Source organism: Bicyclus anynana, chromosome Z, assembly GCF_947172395.1.
Source record: "Bicyclus anynana chromosome Z, ilBicAnyn1.1, whole genome shotgun sequence".
Lineage (NCBI taxonomy): Eukaryota > Metazoa > Arthropoda > Insecta > Lepidoptera > Nymphalidae > Bicyclus > Bicyclus anynana.
In genome coordinates this window covers 15576241-15595416 of record NC_069110.1, presented here as the reverse complement: position 1 = coordinate 15595416, position 19176 = coordinate 15576241, and the positions used below count along the sequence as shown (strand labels likewise).

Genomic DNA, 19176 nt, shown 5'->3' with positions numbered 1-19176 from the left:
CCCCCCCTCCTCCCCATCGTTTGCATATCATGGGAGTGTCATCAACGAGCTGGCCGGATTGTGTTTTTGTGTTTATCCTGGTGAAGAGAGCAGTTCGTGCCATATTCGACCTAAAGAGTCGTTAAGGGAGAAATTTTAAGAAATAAAAATTATGACTGTACATTGTAAGTACTTACTACATATTTGAAAATAAAAACGTAAGCAATTATAAGAGAAAGTGTGATTGATATTAATGTCAGAAAAAAAATTGTAGGTACTTAGTTCTATTTAAGTAAGTTTGTAAAATGGTGGTAAACAAAAAAATAAATAAACCTTGGTTAAGTTTGTTGTGGGCTCTTCTCGGACCGAGGTGCATTTGGAACCCTCGTAACTTTAATTTAAGTTTCCGACTTTAATTACCACCATGTCATAACTAGACTTTTCAAAAGTGCTTGTAAACTAAGCCTAAGTGAAATAAATGAAACTTGAATTTGAATTTGGTAAGTACATTGCCTAGTTAATGTGTCTCATCTCATGTTTGATGAGACAAAAATATATCTCAATAAGACATGGGCCCAAATGCCCAATTAGGATTACGTATACAAAAACTTAAAAAAACGTTGCGTTACGTAGATTAATTTGGATTTTGAATCGGTGTTCAATTATCTATCTTAGCAAGCAAGTAAAAATGGCTGCCGTGAGCGCACGCGGATTCCAATTCGCAATCACAATTTTGACGCTTTTCTATTAGTAGTATAGATTAGGGAAACGTAACATGAAATGCTCAAAATTGAGTTATGTAATAATCTTAGATGAAATGTATTATGCTATGAAAAATTTTTTCACGATGCGAATTGTTCGTCGGTTATCGAACGAACAGCGCTGTTTGAAGCAAAATGGCGGACCGACGCGCGAGGCGGAAAAATTTGCTAAATACGTCCACGAGGCAGCAATAATGCAACGAAAGGCAGAATTATACATTTCATGTTATATTACAGATGGTACGCCTCTTTACGAGATATGAAAAATAATAAAGATTATATTATTTCACTATGCTATTCTAACAAGAATAAAATATCTTTATAACTAATAAGTATTATCTAAAACTCACCAAAACTGGAATACTCCGTATTCTGAAGACTGTAGCACGGCACAATGTCACAAATAATAATTAACAGTTTATTTTAGCAGTCCTTTATTAATTTTGCGATTTGGTAGACTGTAGCCTCGACTGAAGCCTGAAACCGACGAGCGACGACTGAGCAAAGCTGCGGTGGGCGTTGGAACGTGGGCGGCGTGCACGCAACTAGCGGCTGTTGAAATCCAAACCACTGTAACTGGACTTATTTTATTTACCCGTTTGCAAGAAGTTTTTTTGCTAAGTTCTATGTCCCAAAAAAAAAAATAAGTTTTACATGATGGAAGAGGAGATATTCCAATTAAATTAATCTATACTGATATTACAATGATGTAAAGTTTGTGGTATTGCAGGGCATAATCTCTGGTTATACTTATTCCGCGAAACAAAAAGTTAGTGTTTTGTCTAGCCAATAGATCGGACCCATGACACAGCTGCGTTTACCCTGCGTGGGGTGAAGAGGTCCTTCATTCAGTTCTCACTTTTTAAACAGTAGACACAAGTTTCAAAAAAATAGGGTGTTTCGTAATTGAATCATTAGCCCATTACATTACATAACATTATATAGTAAAGAGTAGCACAATTATAGGTAACACTGTAAGAGAGAAATATTTGACAGGTATTAGAAATATTTGACAGGCATAATGGAACAGAGGTCCTTAAACATAGAGAGGCTCTGGTAAAACGCATTAATTTGACTTTGTAATGAGTCAGACTGGGAAGACGCCATTATAGTTAAATTGAAAGCTTACAATACACAGGCATACTTATCAATCGCAAAAAAAGGTTTTTTCACTCAACTTCTACTTTTCGAGATGTATCTGTTTTAAAGAACGATAATATTAAGTTTCTAAAAAAATCATCATTATGTCGTGTAAGCTAAACTTTGTATCGTGATATTATTAATAGAGTAAAACGCTGAAAAGGCTCCTGACACTATGCTAAGCCAAAGTTCATTTAGGCATGAAGTATTGTCCCCTTGTCTGTGCCAAATGATAGAAATATATTCAATAGTTCACCATGTCCATGAAATCCCCTTTCTGCAGTAGTTTCCGCTTCCACCACTTATACACACTACAGTGTGGGTATATTCAAGTCAAGAGTGTATATATATATATATATATATATATATATATATATACACACCTCCTAGGTTTGCGTCTTCCACTATAGGCTGCGTCGTCGCTTACCTTAAGTTTATTGGCTTTATAAATAACTAGCTGACGCCGCGCGGTTTCACCTGCGTGGTTTCCGTTCCCATAGGAATACGGGGATAATATGTGTATGATAATACTTATAACCTTCCTCGATAAATGGACTATCTAACACTGAAATATTTTCTAAATCGGAACAGTAGTTCCTGTGATTAATATGTTTAACCAAACAAACAAACTCTTCAACTTTATAATATTAGTAGTATACAGTGGCAACGAACGAAATCTTATTCAAAATACAGTGTTTTAGTTGTACATGTACCTAAAAGGATAAAAGATTATAGCATAAATAACTTTCAATAGATACTACTACTCATACATGTTTTATTTAAAAAAAACAAAAACTTTTGTTGTTGTTTTACAACCAACAAATCAAAAAAAATTTAAAACGCAAATCTCTCATAACCGTTTTGCATGTTACATGGTTTTGTTTTTGCACGGCCGTTGTTGAAACGGCTAACAGCAAATAAACGATCGATCAAGATAAGGCCGATGGTGCCACCATTTCAACAGCCAATAAGCGATCAGCAGGACGCCCGGGCACCATTTCAACAGCCAATAAAAGTGACCGGCACGACACGGTGGCGCCATTTCAACAGCCAATACCCAACTGCAGATAGATAATGACCGTCGTTTAATCTCTAATTTATTATTTAATACCATTTTATTTTTTAGATTACAACTACTACAAGTAGGAGTATCAAGATTATTTACAGATAAAAAAACCAATCCGATAATTCCCAGAGATTGGTTCATAGTTCACAAAGGAAGTTTTTATAAACAAACAAAAACTTTCTTTGTTTATTATTTATACCTACTTACTCTTTTGTTTTAATTAAGGATTATTGGAAAAATATAAATAACTATGCATATCAATTTATTATGAAACATGGCTAAAACTCAAGTGATAGATACAGCGTCGGAGTATGCGTCGGAGTACGGAATATGACTAGTTTCGAACCCATATGGGGCCCTTAGTCAGTTTGGATCGTGTCGCGTTACAAGAACCTTGACTTGACCTTCAATTTACTACCTACCTTGTTAAGGTAGGTAGGTAATAAATTAATATGAATTTTTTTTATTTTTTTTTAATTCTAAAAAAAACAAACTAATGACCATCGTTATCAGCCGATCTAAACGTCTAAATAAATAATAAAATCTACAGAGCCAGGCCTTCCTCCTTGTAGGAGAGGCGATATGGAGCTAAGACTCTCAAGGCTGCTACAGACATTTAGCGTGCCAGATACGTGCCGTGCCGTAATAATATTCTTCTATACAGTGTTTATTAACATATTTATATCTATCGTAACGAGGCCGTGCAGACGTCGACAGACACGGGCCACGCCCGGCCAGTATTCGCGGAAAGAATATTTTGTCTGTACGGTTCATGTCTGTAGAATCATTTGATGAAACCTGAACTAAAATTGACAGCGCCTTACACAAATGACAATAAGACCATTACCAGATGACAATGAGCGCCATTACGACATTAGCGCCACGTCTGGGGGACTTATTTTATGAAAAGGACTTTAAGTGTCTCTAGCTACCTGCCAGGCAGTGTGAATTGACGGTGTCTGTGGGTGTCTGCCACGCTACTTGTCTGTGACGCACTGTGTCTGTAGATTTAGACCGACCTAATGTGCGGCCGAGGGACAATTCAAACAATTGTTTGAATTTATTATTTTCTTTTTGAGCTATTATTTTCGTTTTTAGCACCGTTGCCCATGATTCTTGTTTTACAAATACCTACTGCAATGAATTATATCAGTAGCAAAGACTCTTAAGATCAAAGCCTAATCCTTAATACTTTATTGTTGTATAATACCAAGCATATCATAATTAGTAGCAAGATTATTATCCGCTCATATCGTACATAAAGGTACATTTATACCTACTACAAATCAATATAAGTATCAGTTTTAAGTTAACAACTTTTGTAAATAAAATAAAAGCATAGGTATATTGAAGTATAGCTAGCGGATGCTTACGACTTCGTGAAAAATAAATAAAAAATGAAGTTTTTTATTTATTTTTGAAAACAATCAGGGCCTTACGTATAATGATTCTATTTTCGAATAAAACCTCCTCCGTTTTATAGTAGGCTAGTACTTGGCTAGTACTCGTAACAGACAAGAATTAAAAAAAACAAAATTACTTTAGCCCCTAGAGGCTGAAATGCTTGTTTAGCCCCGCTGTGGAGTGGTAATATGACAGTGTTTTTGAGCAAGAGTAGTGAAAAATTAATTAAAACCATAAATCATGCATATAAATATTAAATAACGTTTATTTTATCTAATTAAACACAATTACTAAAGCCAGAATGCCTAAATCTGCATTTTTTCCCATTTTTAACAAAAGGGGTGGATTTCACCCCTAAAATGCAAAAAGCGCAATACAAGCACATGTCACTTTTGAAGTAGAGGGTAAAACATATTGAATCCCAAATTTTCATTCAAATCGATGGAGGTTCAACGAAATCGGAGGTTGGGGCTAATTTTGGCCTACAATGACTGTACTGACTGTACTATATGAATGAATCTGCCAAACAACCCTCTATCTATATATATAAAAAAATGAATTGCTGTTCGTTAGTCTCGCTAAAACTCAGGAACGGCTTAACGGATTTATCTTATCTTGGTCTTGAAATGTTCGTGGAGGTATAGGGAAGGTTTAAAAGGTGAGAAAAAATCAAATAATTTCCGGGAAAACCCTAAAAACTGCCCTTTTCTATTTCCCATACAAACGTTTAAGAGTCAAGCGGTAAGGGTAGGGTAGGGGTAGAGAATAAGTGCACTTATGTCAAAACGAAGCTTGACCGGGTCCGCTAGTTTTATAATATTTGCAAAGTTAGTGTCTACTGTTACTAACACGAATATGTTAACAATACAAGTACGTTTTAATAATAGTTCCGGAGTATTATATATAAACCAAACGTTATAATTCTATCTAAAACACATGAATTAATTAGAGGAGATTTATAACGATAGTAAAATAATATTAAAATATTGAAACACAAAGTTGAGAAATTAAATAAAATATAAAACATAACGTGACGTCACAATTGTTAAGAGTAAAATAATCAATGATGAATTTATATTAGGTATGTAAAATAAATAATTATATTTTTAAAAATAATTAATAATAACCTGTGCACTGTTCGGATTGATAATCATTGTTAATGAATTAAATTTAACTATAATAACCGGAAAACATAAAAGTATGTAGTATGTAATAGTGACGCTACTATACGCTAGGCGGCGACACGTAGCTATACGAAATAAGCGGGAAATGGATATTTGCAACACCATGTCTATAATATAAACATTATTATGTATTTATTTTCACAAACAAGAGTACAATCAGAATTAACAAAAGTTTTACAAATATTATTTGAAAATACATAGGAAACAAAAACCTATGTTTTAAATACATCCAGCGCCATCTATATAAGCTTTGAAAAACCTATGAGTATACTCGTAATGTTCTACAATTTACTATAATTATTATGTTATGTTGCTATTCATCTGTAGTTTTATGTATTCTATGCACTAATAACAATGTTATACTGTGTTATAGTAAAAAAAAATACTTTTGAGAGTTGATAATACTGAAAAAATGTGAGTCGGGCTCGCCCACTGAGGGTTCCATACAAACCTTTTATTCATATACATTTATAATTCTCGTGTCTGTAAGGAGTCTGTAACGTGTCTGTAACCAGTATGTTGAAGCCGGTTTTATCGCATATTTTTTTTCTTTTTCTCGACGAAACTAAGATTATATGTTGCCTTAGACATCGCTTAGTCTACCTGTGAAAACCGCATGAAAATCCGTTCTTTAGAACTCTGGTCTGTGTGTGCGCGCTATTCCAGAGAATAGCACGCACAGACAGATAGACAGACAGACAAAAAAATAAAAAAAAAAAATTTTGTGTTCTATTGCTCATTTTAAATTGCCCCAACTCAATTTTAGTTAATTTAGTTCAAAGTACAGACACTTCATTTCTACTCTCTAACTGTATACTTCGGCTTATCTCTGAAACAAACAGACTTTGGTGGGACTGTCACTGGATATGTTAATAATAATTTAATAAATGTAGCCTTCCTAGCCTAGATTCTCAGACGACCATATATATGCACACGTAATTTTATAAAAATTGGTCTAGCCGTTTCGGAGGAGTTTGTAACAAACACCGCGACACGAGAATTATATATGTATATGAATAAAAGGTTTGTATGGAACTCTCCGTGGGCGAGTCCGACTCACATTTTTTCAGTATTATCAACTCTCAAAAATATTTATCCCTAAAGTTTGTTTCAAATACCCCTAAAATCGGCTTAATTATCGAGTTATCACCCTAAAAAATATAAATTATGCTGTAATATGTTTCAAAAATATTTATTTAATACGTAAAATATTACGTCATCATCTGAAGATTCAGATTTTTTGAAATCATACATGTTGACATTGAATTAACATTTTTTTTTATTGGATAAAAATTGCCGCCAGTCGCCACAGAGTGGTTTTAGAATTACGTATTATATGTCGTTATAAGTCGCTAGGTCAAGAAAGAAATATTATTATTATCAATTAAAAAAATGTGGAGTAAAAAAATCCACGAAAATACCCTTAAAAATTTCAGACCCCTAAAAAAATCCCATCGCAATTATTTACCCCCTAAATCTGGGGGGGTTAAATAATTCCCTAAGTTGGAACCCTGCATTATTTTTAATGTTTTTGAAGCCCTATATATTTTAAATATGGCTAATGTTCCTTTTTTTTCTGATTGTGTAAGTGCCGTAGGCTCCTTATGGGACCTCAGCGGCGTCACCGGGAGGTTTGGGCGAGCGCTGAAGCATCGCCTGATGGGGCCCGAAGGCAGAAGCAGAGTAGATGGGCGGAACGACTCTAAGGGCGTCTCCTCTGAGAATGAGAATGAGAACTTAACATCTAGATGGGTTGTGACTGTCATTAGAGGTCTGGTGATGGAGACGAGGGACACTTAAGGGAACTTCTAAACGGTTTATAGTAGCTACCTTGTGTTTGGGCTTGATTAATTTGTATTAATGAGAACTTTACATTTAGATGGGTTGTGACTGTCATTAGGGGTCTGGTGATGGAGACGAGGGACACTTAAGGAAACTTCTCAACGGTTTACATTAGCTACCATGTGTTTGGGCTTGATTAATTTGTATTAATGAAAATTTTACATCTAGGTGGGCTGTGGCTGACTTAAGGGTCTGATGATGGAGACGAGGGACACTTAAGGGAACTTCTCAACGGTTTACAGTAACTACGTTGTGATTGGGCTTGATAAGAACTTTACATCTAGATTGGTCGTGACTGTCATATGGGGTCTCATGATAGAGATGAAAGACTAGACTAGACTAGAGAAGTTAAAGTTACTCCTCAATAGTGTACAGTAGCTACCATGTTATTGGGCTTGATTAAATTGATGATAACTTTTCACCTAGATGGGTTGTGACTGTCATTAGGAGTATAGTGATTGAGGGTGAGAAGAAAAAGAAACAAAGAAGATTTTGAATATTCATATTTCGTAGGGGTAAAAAAGGTGGAGTGATTAAAAATAGTATTTTTGAAATTGGTTTGGTTGATTGTACCGAGGTACGAGTACATGTGAGTAGTAATCATAACAAAATATTGCCGTGGTTTAAAGATTTATAACCAAAATACTTAATATTTTTTTAGACTTATAACATGTTTTCACAAAAAAGAGAAAAATAAAAAATTTTAATACAAAAATACAATCGACTTCAAAATCACAAAAATGTTATTACTGAACTAAAAAGCGAAAAATAACATCGTACTTGCAAACTTCTGATCAGCTTGAAGGCGGTACCAAGTTAGTGATGTATTAATTCAAGCCGTTTAAATAATAAAGATTTTAACTGGATTTTCAGTCATTTCTTTCAGATACGGCTTTAATTAACACAACACTAACTTGGTACCGCCTTCAAGCTGATCGGAAGTTTGCAAGTACGATGTTATTTTTCGCTTTTTAGTTTAGTAGAAACATTTTTGTGATTTTGTAGTCGATTGTATTTTTTTATTAATTTTTTTTTTATATTATAATATTCCTATGGCCTACTAGTCGGATAGTCTGTGTTAAACGAAAGGTCGAGTATCCAAGCCACTATCTCGGTGTTGTTGAATACGACTTTTGACCGTGATTTATATTTTGACAGTCAAGTCTACAGTATTAATGTTTTGAGACTGCAGATGCAGAAGTGCAGAGGATTCCGAAGCGACTTTGGAAGATCAAAGTCGCTTATCAAAAATTGGAATTCAAAGAATTCCGCGACCTGACTGTTGCCTCAGCCTAGGATTTTTGGAAAATTTTTCAGGTTTTCTTAATCCTATTAACACCGCAGTACTTTCTAGTATTCTTAGAGTTAGAACACTAGGTGGTACTGCCCTGTTCTTAATACTAATTTCGTATAAAATCTACATTTCTATATACAGTTAAATCTATTATTGCTTGATCACTCACAATTTATGCTCAGTATATAGACACTCCCGGAAAAACAAACGCTACTGAGTGTGATTCAACTACTGTCGACATCTAGGTTCATACCTGTGTAAACTGAAAACGTGTTATGGCAAGCTAACCCTAGGAGCGGCTAACAATCAAAATTTCTGCTTTCTACGATGCTTTCAAAATTTAAACTCAACCCCTAACTTTTGAACCACAATGTGAAATTGGTATAAAATTTATTGTTGTATAATACATAGTACACGATGTATTTTAGAGTTTCGGACATTGAAATAAAGAATAAAAATGCCTACATTTCGAATTTTCAAATTTAATACAATTTTAACTTCTACTCATGATGTCTCAGGTCGGTTTTAATATTTCGACCTGAAATATCAATGCAAAATATTTCAAGTAATTCTGCGACAAATGAGATGAAGTAAGTCACTTAATAATATTGAGATACAAAAATACGTGAAACTGTGTACTTATTTTTAAAACCAATAAGATATGTTATGATTTTTTGAATTTCTTATTTCAACCAAAATAATATAATAATACATAAAGTTTTAGGCCATAGAAAGTATTAGGTCTGAGAAAGTTTTGTGATTTTTTGCAGATTTTTTAGCGAAGTAAATAAGAAGTTATACTGCGGTAATAAAGCGCCATCTAGTTTGCCATCTAGCGCTTTGAAAAACTTTGATAAGAAAGGTAACCCAGAGTACATTTATAGTGCATCCTGCGTAATTTTTTTTTAACTGTTTCGAGGCTCTTTACATATTTACCATAAAACGGATTCCAAATACAAACACCGTATTCTAATTGAGAACGAATCAGTGATTTGTATAAGTGTAAATATGTTGCAGTCCTTTTAAAACCATTACCTGCTCTCATTACGAAACCATACATTATACAATTTTAATGTAATCATAATTATACAATTTTAATGGATACGAAAGGCGTATCATTGCTGAAGATCACTCAGACCTTTAATGACTGTTATTGTTTCGATAGCCGTTTCAGTTTCAGTCAAAGATCATAAAGCGAAAAGCTTCGACCAACACCTTAAGGTACTTTCGCTTGACTGTTGGATCAAGGGTCGATCAAGAGACGGTGCGTATTGTGAGCAGGTTCACTCTGAATCCAGACCAGCTGTTGCTTGCTCCACCACAACCACACAAACGCCCTGGGACAATAACAGGAGAGCTAGATTTTCCGACATTTTTTTAATAGCGGTCCGCCTTTAGTTAGCATTAATCCATACAGTGCTATAGCATAGTCATATTGCCTTTTTTTCTACTTCCTCTTTGTGCTTTTTATAGTTCAGGTTCTTATCTAGCCAATTTCAAGATCCAAAATATCACATTGAAAAAAGATATTGATATTGATGTGATATTATTATTATGTATAGCTTTATTCTACCACTAAACCTGTAGCTTTAGTCTTTTCTGGAGATAAAGATAGCCGTTTTCCGAGCATTCAGCTGTTTATGTGCTTAGTGCCGCGTTGGCTTTGACCTTGTGCGCCCACTCCGTTTTTGCTACGTCTACTAAAGCAAAGTAATCGCCAAAGCTCATTAATTGGTCTCCCTCCGCCTTGTTTATTCGGAAGAGCCTGTTGTTAAGGATATTCCACAAGGTTGGACCCAGAATTGATCCCTGAAGTATCCCGCTACTGACCTTAATCATATCCTCGCTTCCAAGGGCACCCTTTACCTTTATGTACCTCTCTTCCAAATAGCTACTAACCGGTAAGTACCCGGGTAAGCACCTCGTCTTTATTTCCAGCACTATCTCTCTTCAGGGTGCAGAGTTGAAAGCGTTTCTAACGTCGCTGTGGACTGGAAAGAGCACTTTGATCCCCGACTTGATTAGATCCATTTTAAGTCTTGAAGGACTGTCTTGTATCCTAGCCCCCAAGTATCCTTATCCACTTCTTCACAGATCTTCTTTAGATTTGATTATGGCACACTGCAGCGATAATTTTGCTGCTTTATAGCGCTCTCTTTTAAGAAGTCATCTTTACTCTTTCTCCTTCTTTGCTTTGTATAATTTCTGCAGCATCCTGTACAGAGTTGTCTTTTTTTCCTAATTTATTCGTTCCACCAATAAACCGGAGTTTTCTTGGGTAATGATTTCTTTGGCATCGCTTTTTTCCAGGTCTTTCTAGTAGTTTCTGCCAATTCCGCTGCTGTTTGAGTGTTACCTTGCTCAAACTGAGCACCAATTCTTTCTGAGCTTACAAATGTTATATCCGGAGTAGGCTTTTTTGTTCCTGTTTGAAAAGTTTGAGCTAGGCCCACGTTGGCAATGCCCATATCTGCGCCTGCTAACAATTCCATAATTAAGCGTCCCCAGGCATTTTTGGTTTTAGTAGACCAGACGTTTGAGGCCGCGTTAAAGTCTCCGGCTACCATTATATCGCCATCGCTGTGCCTCGATGCTTTCAAAAGCCTGCTTAGATCTTCCTCAGACTTTTGAAAGCCGTACTTTGGCGAGAAGTAACAGCTTTAAGATATGATAAGTCCGGGTGGTTCTTTGGCAGTAAACCCGTTTGCCTGAGCCGCAACTTTAAACAGCAATCCATTGTTAAATGCAATCACGAATGCCTCACCTCTAAGGTCCGTTAAGCAATTTTGTTTATCTGCTATTTTTCTGTTTGGTTCCGATATTATACCTACATCTACATTGTGTTCTCTTGCAGTTACTTCTAGAAGGTTGTAGGCGGATCGTACCCACTCAAGGTTTACCTATAACTAGTTGACGCCGCGCGGTTTTACCCGCGTGGTTCCCGTTCCCGTAGGAATACGAGGTTAAAATAGCCTTTAGCCTTCCTCGATAAATGAGTTATCGAAAACTGAAAGAATTTTTCAAATCGGAAAAGTAGATTAACGCGTTCAAGTAAACAAACGAACAAACTCTTCAGCTTTATAATATTAAGTATAGAAGTATAGATACCTTGGGTGGTGATCCTAGCAGTCCACAACCTGCTGTTGTTACCGTCCATTTTTGTCCTTGTTTTCCTTACACTGGGCACCACTTATTTCCAAGATGAATAAAAGCTTTTAGACCCAATGCGGATATCTGTGTTTTCTCTGCTCTTATCTTAGCATATGGCGCATGTCATCTTGTTCGCTCAATTACTAGCTTTGTTTCCCTCTTCTCCACAATTATAGCATTGAGTGCTTCTATCCTGTCCTAGGCAGACTGTAGAAACATGCCCATATTTGAGACACATGTACCATCTTTTCCTTTGTGATAGGAGGCTAAATACAATCACCTCGTCCTCACCCGTCCTATTTTTATTTTCCTCTCATCTGCTAGTTTGTGAGCCTCATTTTTTGACATCTCTAGTATCACCATCTTGATTTCCTATCTATTCTCCCAAAAGCGCTTGATACGGAATTCACTTATCTATTTGATAACTTGCTCTATATCTTCTCTTTTGGCAGTAGTATCCAATCCATTTATTATGACGTCAGCGGACTCTTTGAGACGCTAAGAAGCGTAAATGTGGTACATATTTCTCCCTTTTCTTGTTTTTTCACGTTTGAGAAGATAATGTCTTCGTTTGCTAATCCAAATTTTACTTATTTCTGTACGCTAGCATAGTCAAGGTTCTTTATAGAACTTCAGGGTTTTCAGTAGGGTTTTTAGCTCTAGCTTATGAGCTTCCTATGTTTATATCTATTTTAATAAAAAACTTTAATAAACTCAAACAGCATTATCGTAAGAAGAACAAGATGGCTGAAGCTCTTAAAACTGATATTGATCGATGGAAGCTTTCAAACATTAAGTACAATACTTATTACTGTCTATTATTATCTTATAGCTTCACGATTAAAAATACAAATATTTTTGAGAACTTCTATAATTGACGAAGGTCAATACAACAAAAGATAGACAATTATAGATCACTTTATTATTAAACTAAGTTTCCGGCATTACGTACTATATTATAAATATGGACGCTCTACGTTCCGCTAAGGATTACCTACACAAAATAATTGGATAGCGACGCAAATACCGTTTGTTCTGTGAAATCTATGCTCAATTTATAATGGGCAGAAACTCATTAATAATGTCATCATAATATCATCATTAAGTATCAGGGGGTCGACCCACACTGCGCTTTCCGGTGCGCGGTCGCTATTCCACCACCTTGGGATCCCAACCTCCACCGGCTCTTCAAACTATGTGGATTGTCCATTGCCAACGAACCAAAGTCAATAACATAGCTTCGCGACTTGCTGAGCTATGTCCGTGACTTTGGCTCGTTTGCGGATCTCCTCATTTCTGATTCGACCACGCGAGAAACTTCAAGCATAGCTCGCTCCATCGCCCGCTGAATGACTTTGAACTTTCTTATAGGGCCCATAGTTAACGACCGTAGATCCGATCCGTAGGTCATCACTTACAACACACACTGTTCGTCTTCAGGCAGTGAGGAATTTTAGACGCAAAGATGTCGCAGAGTTTTCTCAACTCTGCCGAGCCTAAATGGATTCGGCGATTCACCCCTTTCTCTAAATTGGACCTACCTAACTGGAATGTGTGCCCTAGGTACTTATATACCTATCGAAGCATCGACTATATTCCACTTCTGATATCGGCGAAGCCGTAGTCTAAGAGCAGGTTCTAAGCTTTAAGTGTCAAGGATGGCAGATACACAAAGTAACACAATCAATCATCACCGAATCGATCATTTAACTTACAACCACAGGTCTACCCTCTAATTACACTTGATCAAGTACAGCGCTGATACTATCACATGTAAACCAGGATTAACTATCGTATGGCTAGGAGTCAGCCACCAGCTGATGTCAGACTTGTAATTGATCCAGTTGGGTTAAAGACGTCTTCTACAGTTAACCAACACTCCCCATTCTCAGCTGGTGTTGGCTCTCAGCTAATTAATTAACAATGCAATGGCCTTACTTCTATTAACTCACCCACTGAAGTTCGGAAACACTATCACTATTTTAACACTGCACCATTACTATTTAACAAATGGAAGACGAGTATCCATTCCGAGATCGCGATTACAACTGAGCTACTCCACTAGCAGGCTACAGTGGAGGCAAGGTGCCCCACTCTGTTAAGCGTATCGGTCACCCGCCATACTGGACGCAATGCTATTGGACAAGAGTCACGTGATCAATATTTTACAGTCTTATTTATTTAAACAGTAAATGATTAAAACCCAATTACACGAAAACCTGATTCTAATATTATCACAATAATTAACGTAGATTTTGATAACCAATCAAATAACTCCCTCGGCGACATACTTATTCATCTATAGTTTTGAGCGCAGAGTCCTCAACAATAACTGGGTGGAGCGGTACGAGCATTAGTCATGATCTTCGTCTTTGTTTATGTTCATTTTTAGGCCCACACGTTGAGAAACTTAGTGGTTGTGGTAACGGCGGGGCAAGGGATGTCAAGAATCTCCGTGGGAGATTCCGCTGCCAACTCTGAAGACTAAACCTGGCAACATTTAACGCTGCGGCAGGTTATCCAAAATACCGAAGAGTAATACATGTAATCAGCCACTTTGCTTAGCTGCTGCTATCAGTCATTTAAGCACAATTTGAACCGTGTCTTTTATTTGAATATAACCTTTACAATACGAAATCACAAATCTGTGATGCGGGATGGAGTAGACATTACGTCTATTTTAGGGTAGGTACCGTATCAAAGGGCAATACGGGATCCCATTACTAAGACTGCGCTGTCCGACACGGGACACCCAGTATATGTATATAAGTTTGAGTGTAACCAATCATATTTCAACGACGCCCAAATAAACAAACCGTCATAAATTGCCTATTACATTAAAACCAAAAATATAAAAAGAAACCAATAAACAAATTATTACTGTAATTTAAATATTTTTTGTTGATTGATTTTATGTAATTAACTTTGGGTATAGATGAAATACATTCGACACAAAATTCGATATAATAGTGTAAAAACGATTGAGATACCGTACAAAATACGGGCTTCAGAGCCGCGCCTAAACCTGGATCAAATTTTAATTACTTCGAAAATTGTGTAGGTTAATTTAATCTGATATCAGCATGATCCTAAGTGTGAATTAATAATCATTATTACGGGTACGTGGATACTGGCGTGATAGATAGCCAACTAAAAATAATTGACGCATAAAATTTGATTTTAATCAATAGGTATAATATCAATATACCATATCTATTCAATACTGGAGACCGGATTAAAGAGTTAAATTGCATTTTTAACCAACTTCAAAAAAAGGAGGAGGTATCAATTCGTCGGAATCTCGTCCGATTACTCGAAGACGCCTGAACCGATTTGTAAAATTCTTTTTTTGTTTGACTGGGTATGCTTTCCAATTGGTCCTATAGTAATCATGTCAAGATTTGATAATGGGATCCTGAAGAAATCTAGGGGAACTTACGAAAATCGTAAAGCATCATTTTATATTTTTTCCATTAACCACTTTAAAGCACTACAACTTTATGAAGTCTAGAGTCGATCTGATGATTGAGTCGCAAGACACACGAGGGAACTCTTTAACGGTTTACAACAGTTACCTTGTGTTTGGACTTGATAAATTTGTGTCGACAAGAACTTTCCACCTAGATGGGTTGTGGCTGTCGTTAGGGGTGTGGTGATGAAGACGAGAAACAATTAAGGGAACTCCTCAATGGTTTACAGTAGCTACCCTGTGTTTAGGCTTGATGAATTAGTATTGATAAAAACTTTACATCTAGATGTGTTGTGACTATAATGTAGACGGGAGACAATTAAGGGAAATCCTCAACGTTTACAGTTGTTACCTTGTGTTTGGGCTTGATTAATTTGTATAATGAGAACTTTACATATAGATGGGTTGTGACTGTCATTAAGGGTCCGGTGATGAAGACGAGGGACAGTTAAGGGAACTTCTCAATGGTTTACAGTAGCTACCTTGTGTTTGGGCTTGATTAATTTGTATTAATGAGAAGCTTACATCTAGATGGGTTGTGACTATCATTAGAGGTCTGGTGATGGAGACGAGGGACACTTAAGGGAACTTCTCAACGGTTTACAGTAGCTACCTTGTGTTTGGGCTTGATTAATTTGTATTAATGAGAACTTTACATCTAAATGGGTTGTGACTATCATTAGGGGTCTGGTGATGGAGACGAGGGACACTTAAGGAAACTTCTCAACGGTTTACAGTAGCTACCTTGTGTTTAGGCTTGATTAATTTGTATTTATGAGAAGTTTACATCTAGATGTGTTGTGTTAGGGAACTTGTCAACTCTTGTTCCCTGTAACTACCTTATGTTTGAGCTTGATTAATTAATCATCAGAAAATAACGTCGTGGTATCACTAAAAATGGAAAAATAAAAAATGTTAATAAAAAAATAAAACCTACAACTTCAAAATTATAAAAATGTTTTTACTAAACTAAAAAGCGAAAAATAACATCGTATGTACCTTCTCAGTTTGCTCAGTGCAATCAGTTTGAAGGCGGTACTAAGTAATTGACGTATTAATTCAAACCGTTTAAATCATAAAGATTTAGGATTTTCAGACAGTTCTTTCAGAAACGGTTTGAATGCTAGGTTTAAGTTATCACTTCTGTCGAGCGTCCCGAGACGCACATTTTCTTTTTGTTTCTCATAAGTTAATGTAGTAATAAAGATATTTTTTCTTTCTACTCTTCGCTGAAGACTCTTAGTTTATTACTTAACGATGTTTTTGTGTTTGGTGACTGTGGACATTTTCTGATATAATGAAGAAAGAATAAAAAAAATACGGTGTATATGCTCGGATGATTATGGTCCTTGGCTACCTGATATCTCTTATAGCCACCATGGTTCAAACGCCATAGCTTCACTTATCTATGGTTTATGTCGAATGCAATCTTTATGACGTCTCAAATCAAGACTCGTGAGACAACTACGGATGCGCGACCGCGCAGGGTGATGCCTTACCACCGCACACCTACGCTACCACTGATATCTAAAATATTGCTTAAGGTCGAATCAATAGAGCATTTTCCCTCGACCTCCTCAGAAACAGCTCCGATTTTGAGGATTTTTTTTCTTTTTAGTTTTATTTTTGATATTATTTGAAATCAGAAATTGTTTAAACATGGTTTCTGATTTTAATAACATAAAAAACATGACTTTAAAAAAATCATCAAAATCGAAGCTGTTTCTGCGGACTTCCTTAAAAAGTCTTTAACTCCACTAATAGCGCAGCTTCGCAGGATGCTGTGAAACGTCAAAAATAATTTCATCTTATTTACATCTTTAGAACATTTTATAATAAATATTATTGTTCACAGAAAATATCATAGGGAGGGATCCGTTGGAATGCGTGTCTGTACCCCCTTGGTCCATAAAAGTGGCTAAGATAACGCAACCGAATCTGGACTTTTTGGGTAAGATTTTAATTTTTTTCAGACACACAAGACTCAACTTTTATTACAATCGGTTGAATGTTTAAGTACGAGTAGTATAGTGGACGAACTTGCAAACTTGTTTTTCTCTCTACCACGCGATGGACCCGGCACTCGCATGATGAATTCATGGAATGCTAAGATATTCGTCTTCGTCATAACTTATGTTATTGATTATAAGACCCCTTGTCGCATTATAATCAATGATTTTATGAATGATTTTAACCAGACTCTAGACTTCTAAAATATGTTGTATGTTCTGAATACTGTTTAAATTAATTTGCTTAAATTTAAATTTGCTTTTATTTTTTTAGTTTGTGAATACATTACAACCTATAATTTTGAGAATTTCCTCCATTTTTTTTAATTTGGCGGGCGATTTCAGTCTTTACTTTCATTAGCCAAACCAGATATCTGTAATACTAAAAAAGCGAAAAGTTTTCGATTTTCTTTTGATTTTTTCTGAATGTAGTAATTTATTTGCTTTGTTTCGGAACTCTGTATAGTATTTTTGAGATATTTATTTTATTTAAAGTATGTTTCATATATCCAGCTCGGTGAAGGTCTTATTATGCTGGGAACTTAGATTATAATGTATTCTTTATATTTACCAGCCCCCGAATCCCAGATGATCGGTCAATGCAACATACTGTCAGACATGTTCTCTTTTGGCTTGGTGGTTTGCACACTCTTCAACCACGGCAAGCAACTGATCCAGGCGAACAATAACCCAATGCTGTACTCCAGGCAGATTGAGTTTGTAAGTATACAAGTGTTGTTTTTTTTTTTATTTATTTATTTATTATTCTACAAAATACGCATTTAAATTAAGCCTAACCACGATGCAAAACAAATCATAGTAAAATAAACAACATGATTATTGTGTGTACCGCTACTACGACGTTACATATAAAACTTAATATTCTTTATTCAAAGACAGAAGGTGATATGTCGTTTTTCAAAAAAAAATTATGATTTGAATTCCGTATGATTCCAAAAATTTCGACTCGTTGACAAAGTTTTCGCCTATAGCACGTCTTATTCTAATTTGAACTTTATGTTTGTTGGATACCAAAATTGAAATATACGTCTATACTTTTTTCGTTACTAAGAAAGAAATTTCAATGAAAACGAACGATGTCATATTACTGTAACATTACAATTTCTGTGCAGTAGGTAGTCTTGAGTTTATCGCTAACAAGCAGATAGACAGACGCAGTTTTATAGGTACCTAGAGGACCCGGTCATGATTCGCTTTGACTTATGTGCGCTTTTTCCCTACCCCTACCACTACCCTACCCTACTCCCATCCAACCCCTCCCCTTACCCTACTAACTAACCCTACCCTACCCAAAAAAAAACTAACGTAATAACCATCGTCGTACTTCAAGGGATAATCTTTAAATTTAATTAGCCAAATCGGTTCAGCCGTTCTCGAGATTTTCACTTAACAACACATTTCATACATTCATTTTTATATAATACTCATATGTAGGTACTCATATATATGTGTGAGTAGCGAAATGTTAATTAAAATTTTGTATAAATCGCGAATTTCGGTCTCTCACAAGAGTGTAAATTAATTAATTAAATTAGGTGAATGTAAATAACAGGTACAAATTACACTTGGCGGATGAATGAAGCGCAGTGGAAAATTTCAACTAAAGTTGAAATTTGTGTATGTTTAACTTCATGCCAATAAACAAAAAGCGAGCACGCTAACTACGGGTTACGGATAACAATTAAATAACAGGGAAACTAAACTTTATTACCCTTTTAAGAGTTCCGTACTTTAAAATAAAAAAAAACGAAGTCTAAATAAGTGGAATAGGATCACTCCCTTGTGTATCTGTTTCTTATAGCCTAATTAAGCTATTTGTCAGCTCGTACTCCTACTATAGATGAGTACCGTAACCAA

General features: G+C 35.8%; 1 protein-coding gene across 1 annotated transcript in view; it reads left to right on the top strand.

Moving 5' to 3' along the window:
• The window catches only part of LOC112051812 (SCY1-like protein 2), a gene marked incomplete in the record, with an annotated part of 207276 nt that overhangs the window by 158440 nt on the left and 29660 nt on the right, over positions 1-19176 (top strand). The window contains 2 exon segments of the mRNA XM_052890763.1: positions 17145-17240; positions 17873-18018. Coding sequence (XP_052746723.1) covers positions 17145-17240; positions 17873-18018 — 242 coding nt within the window.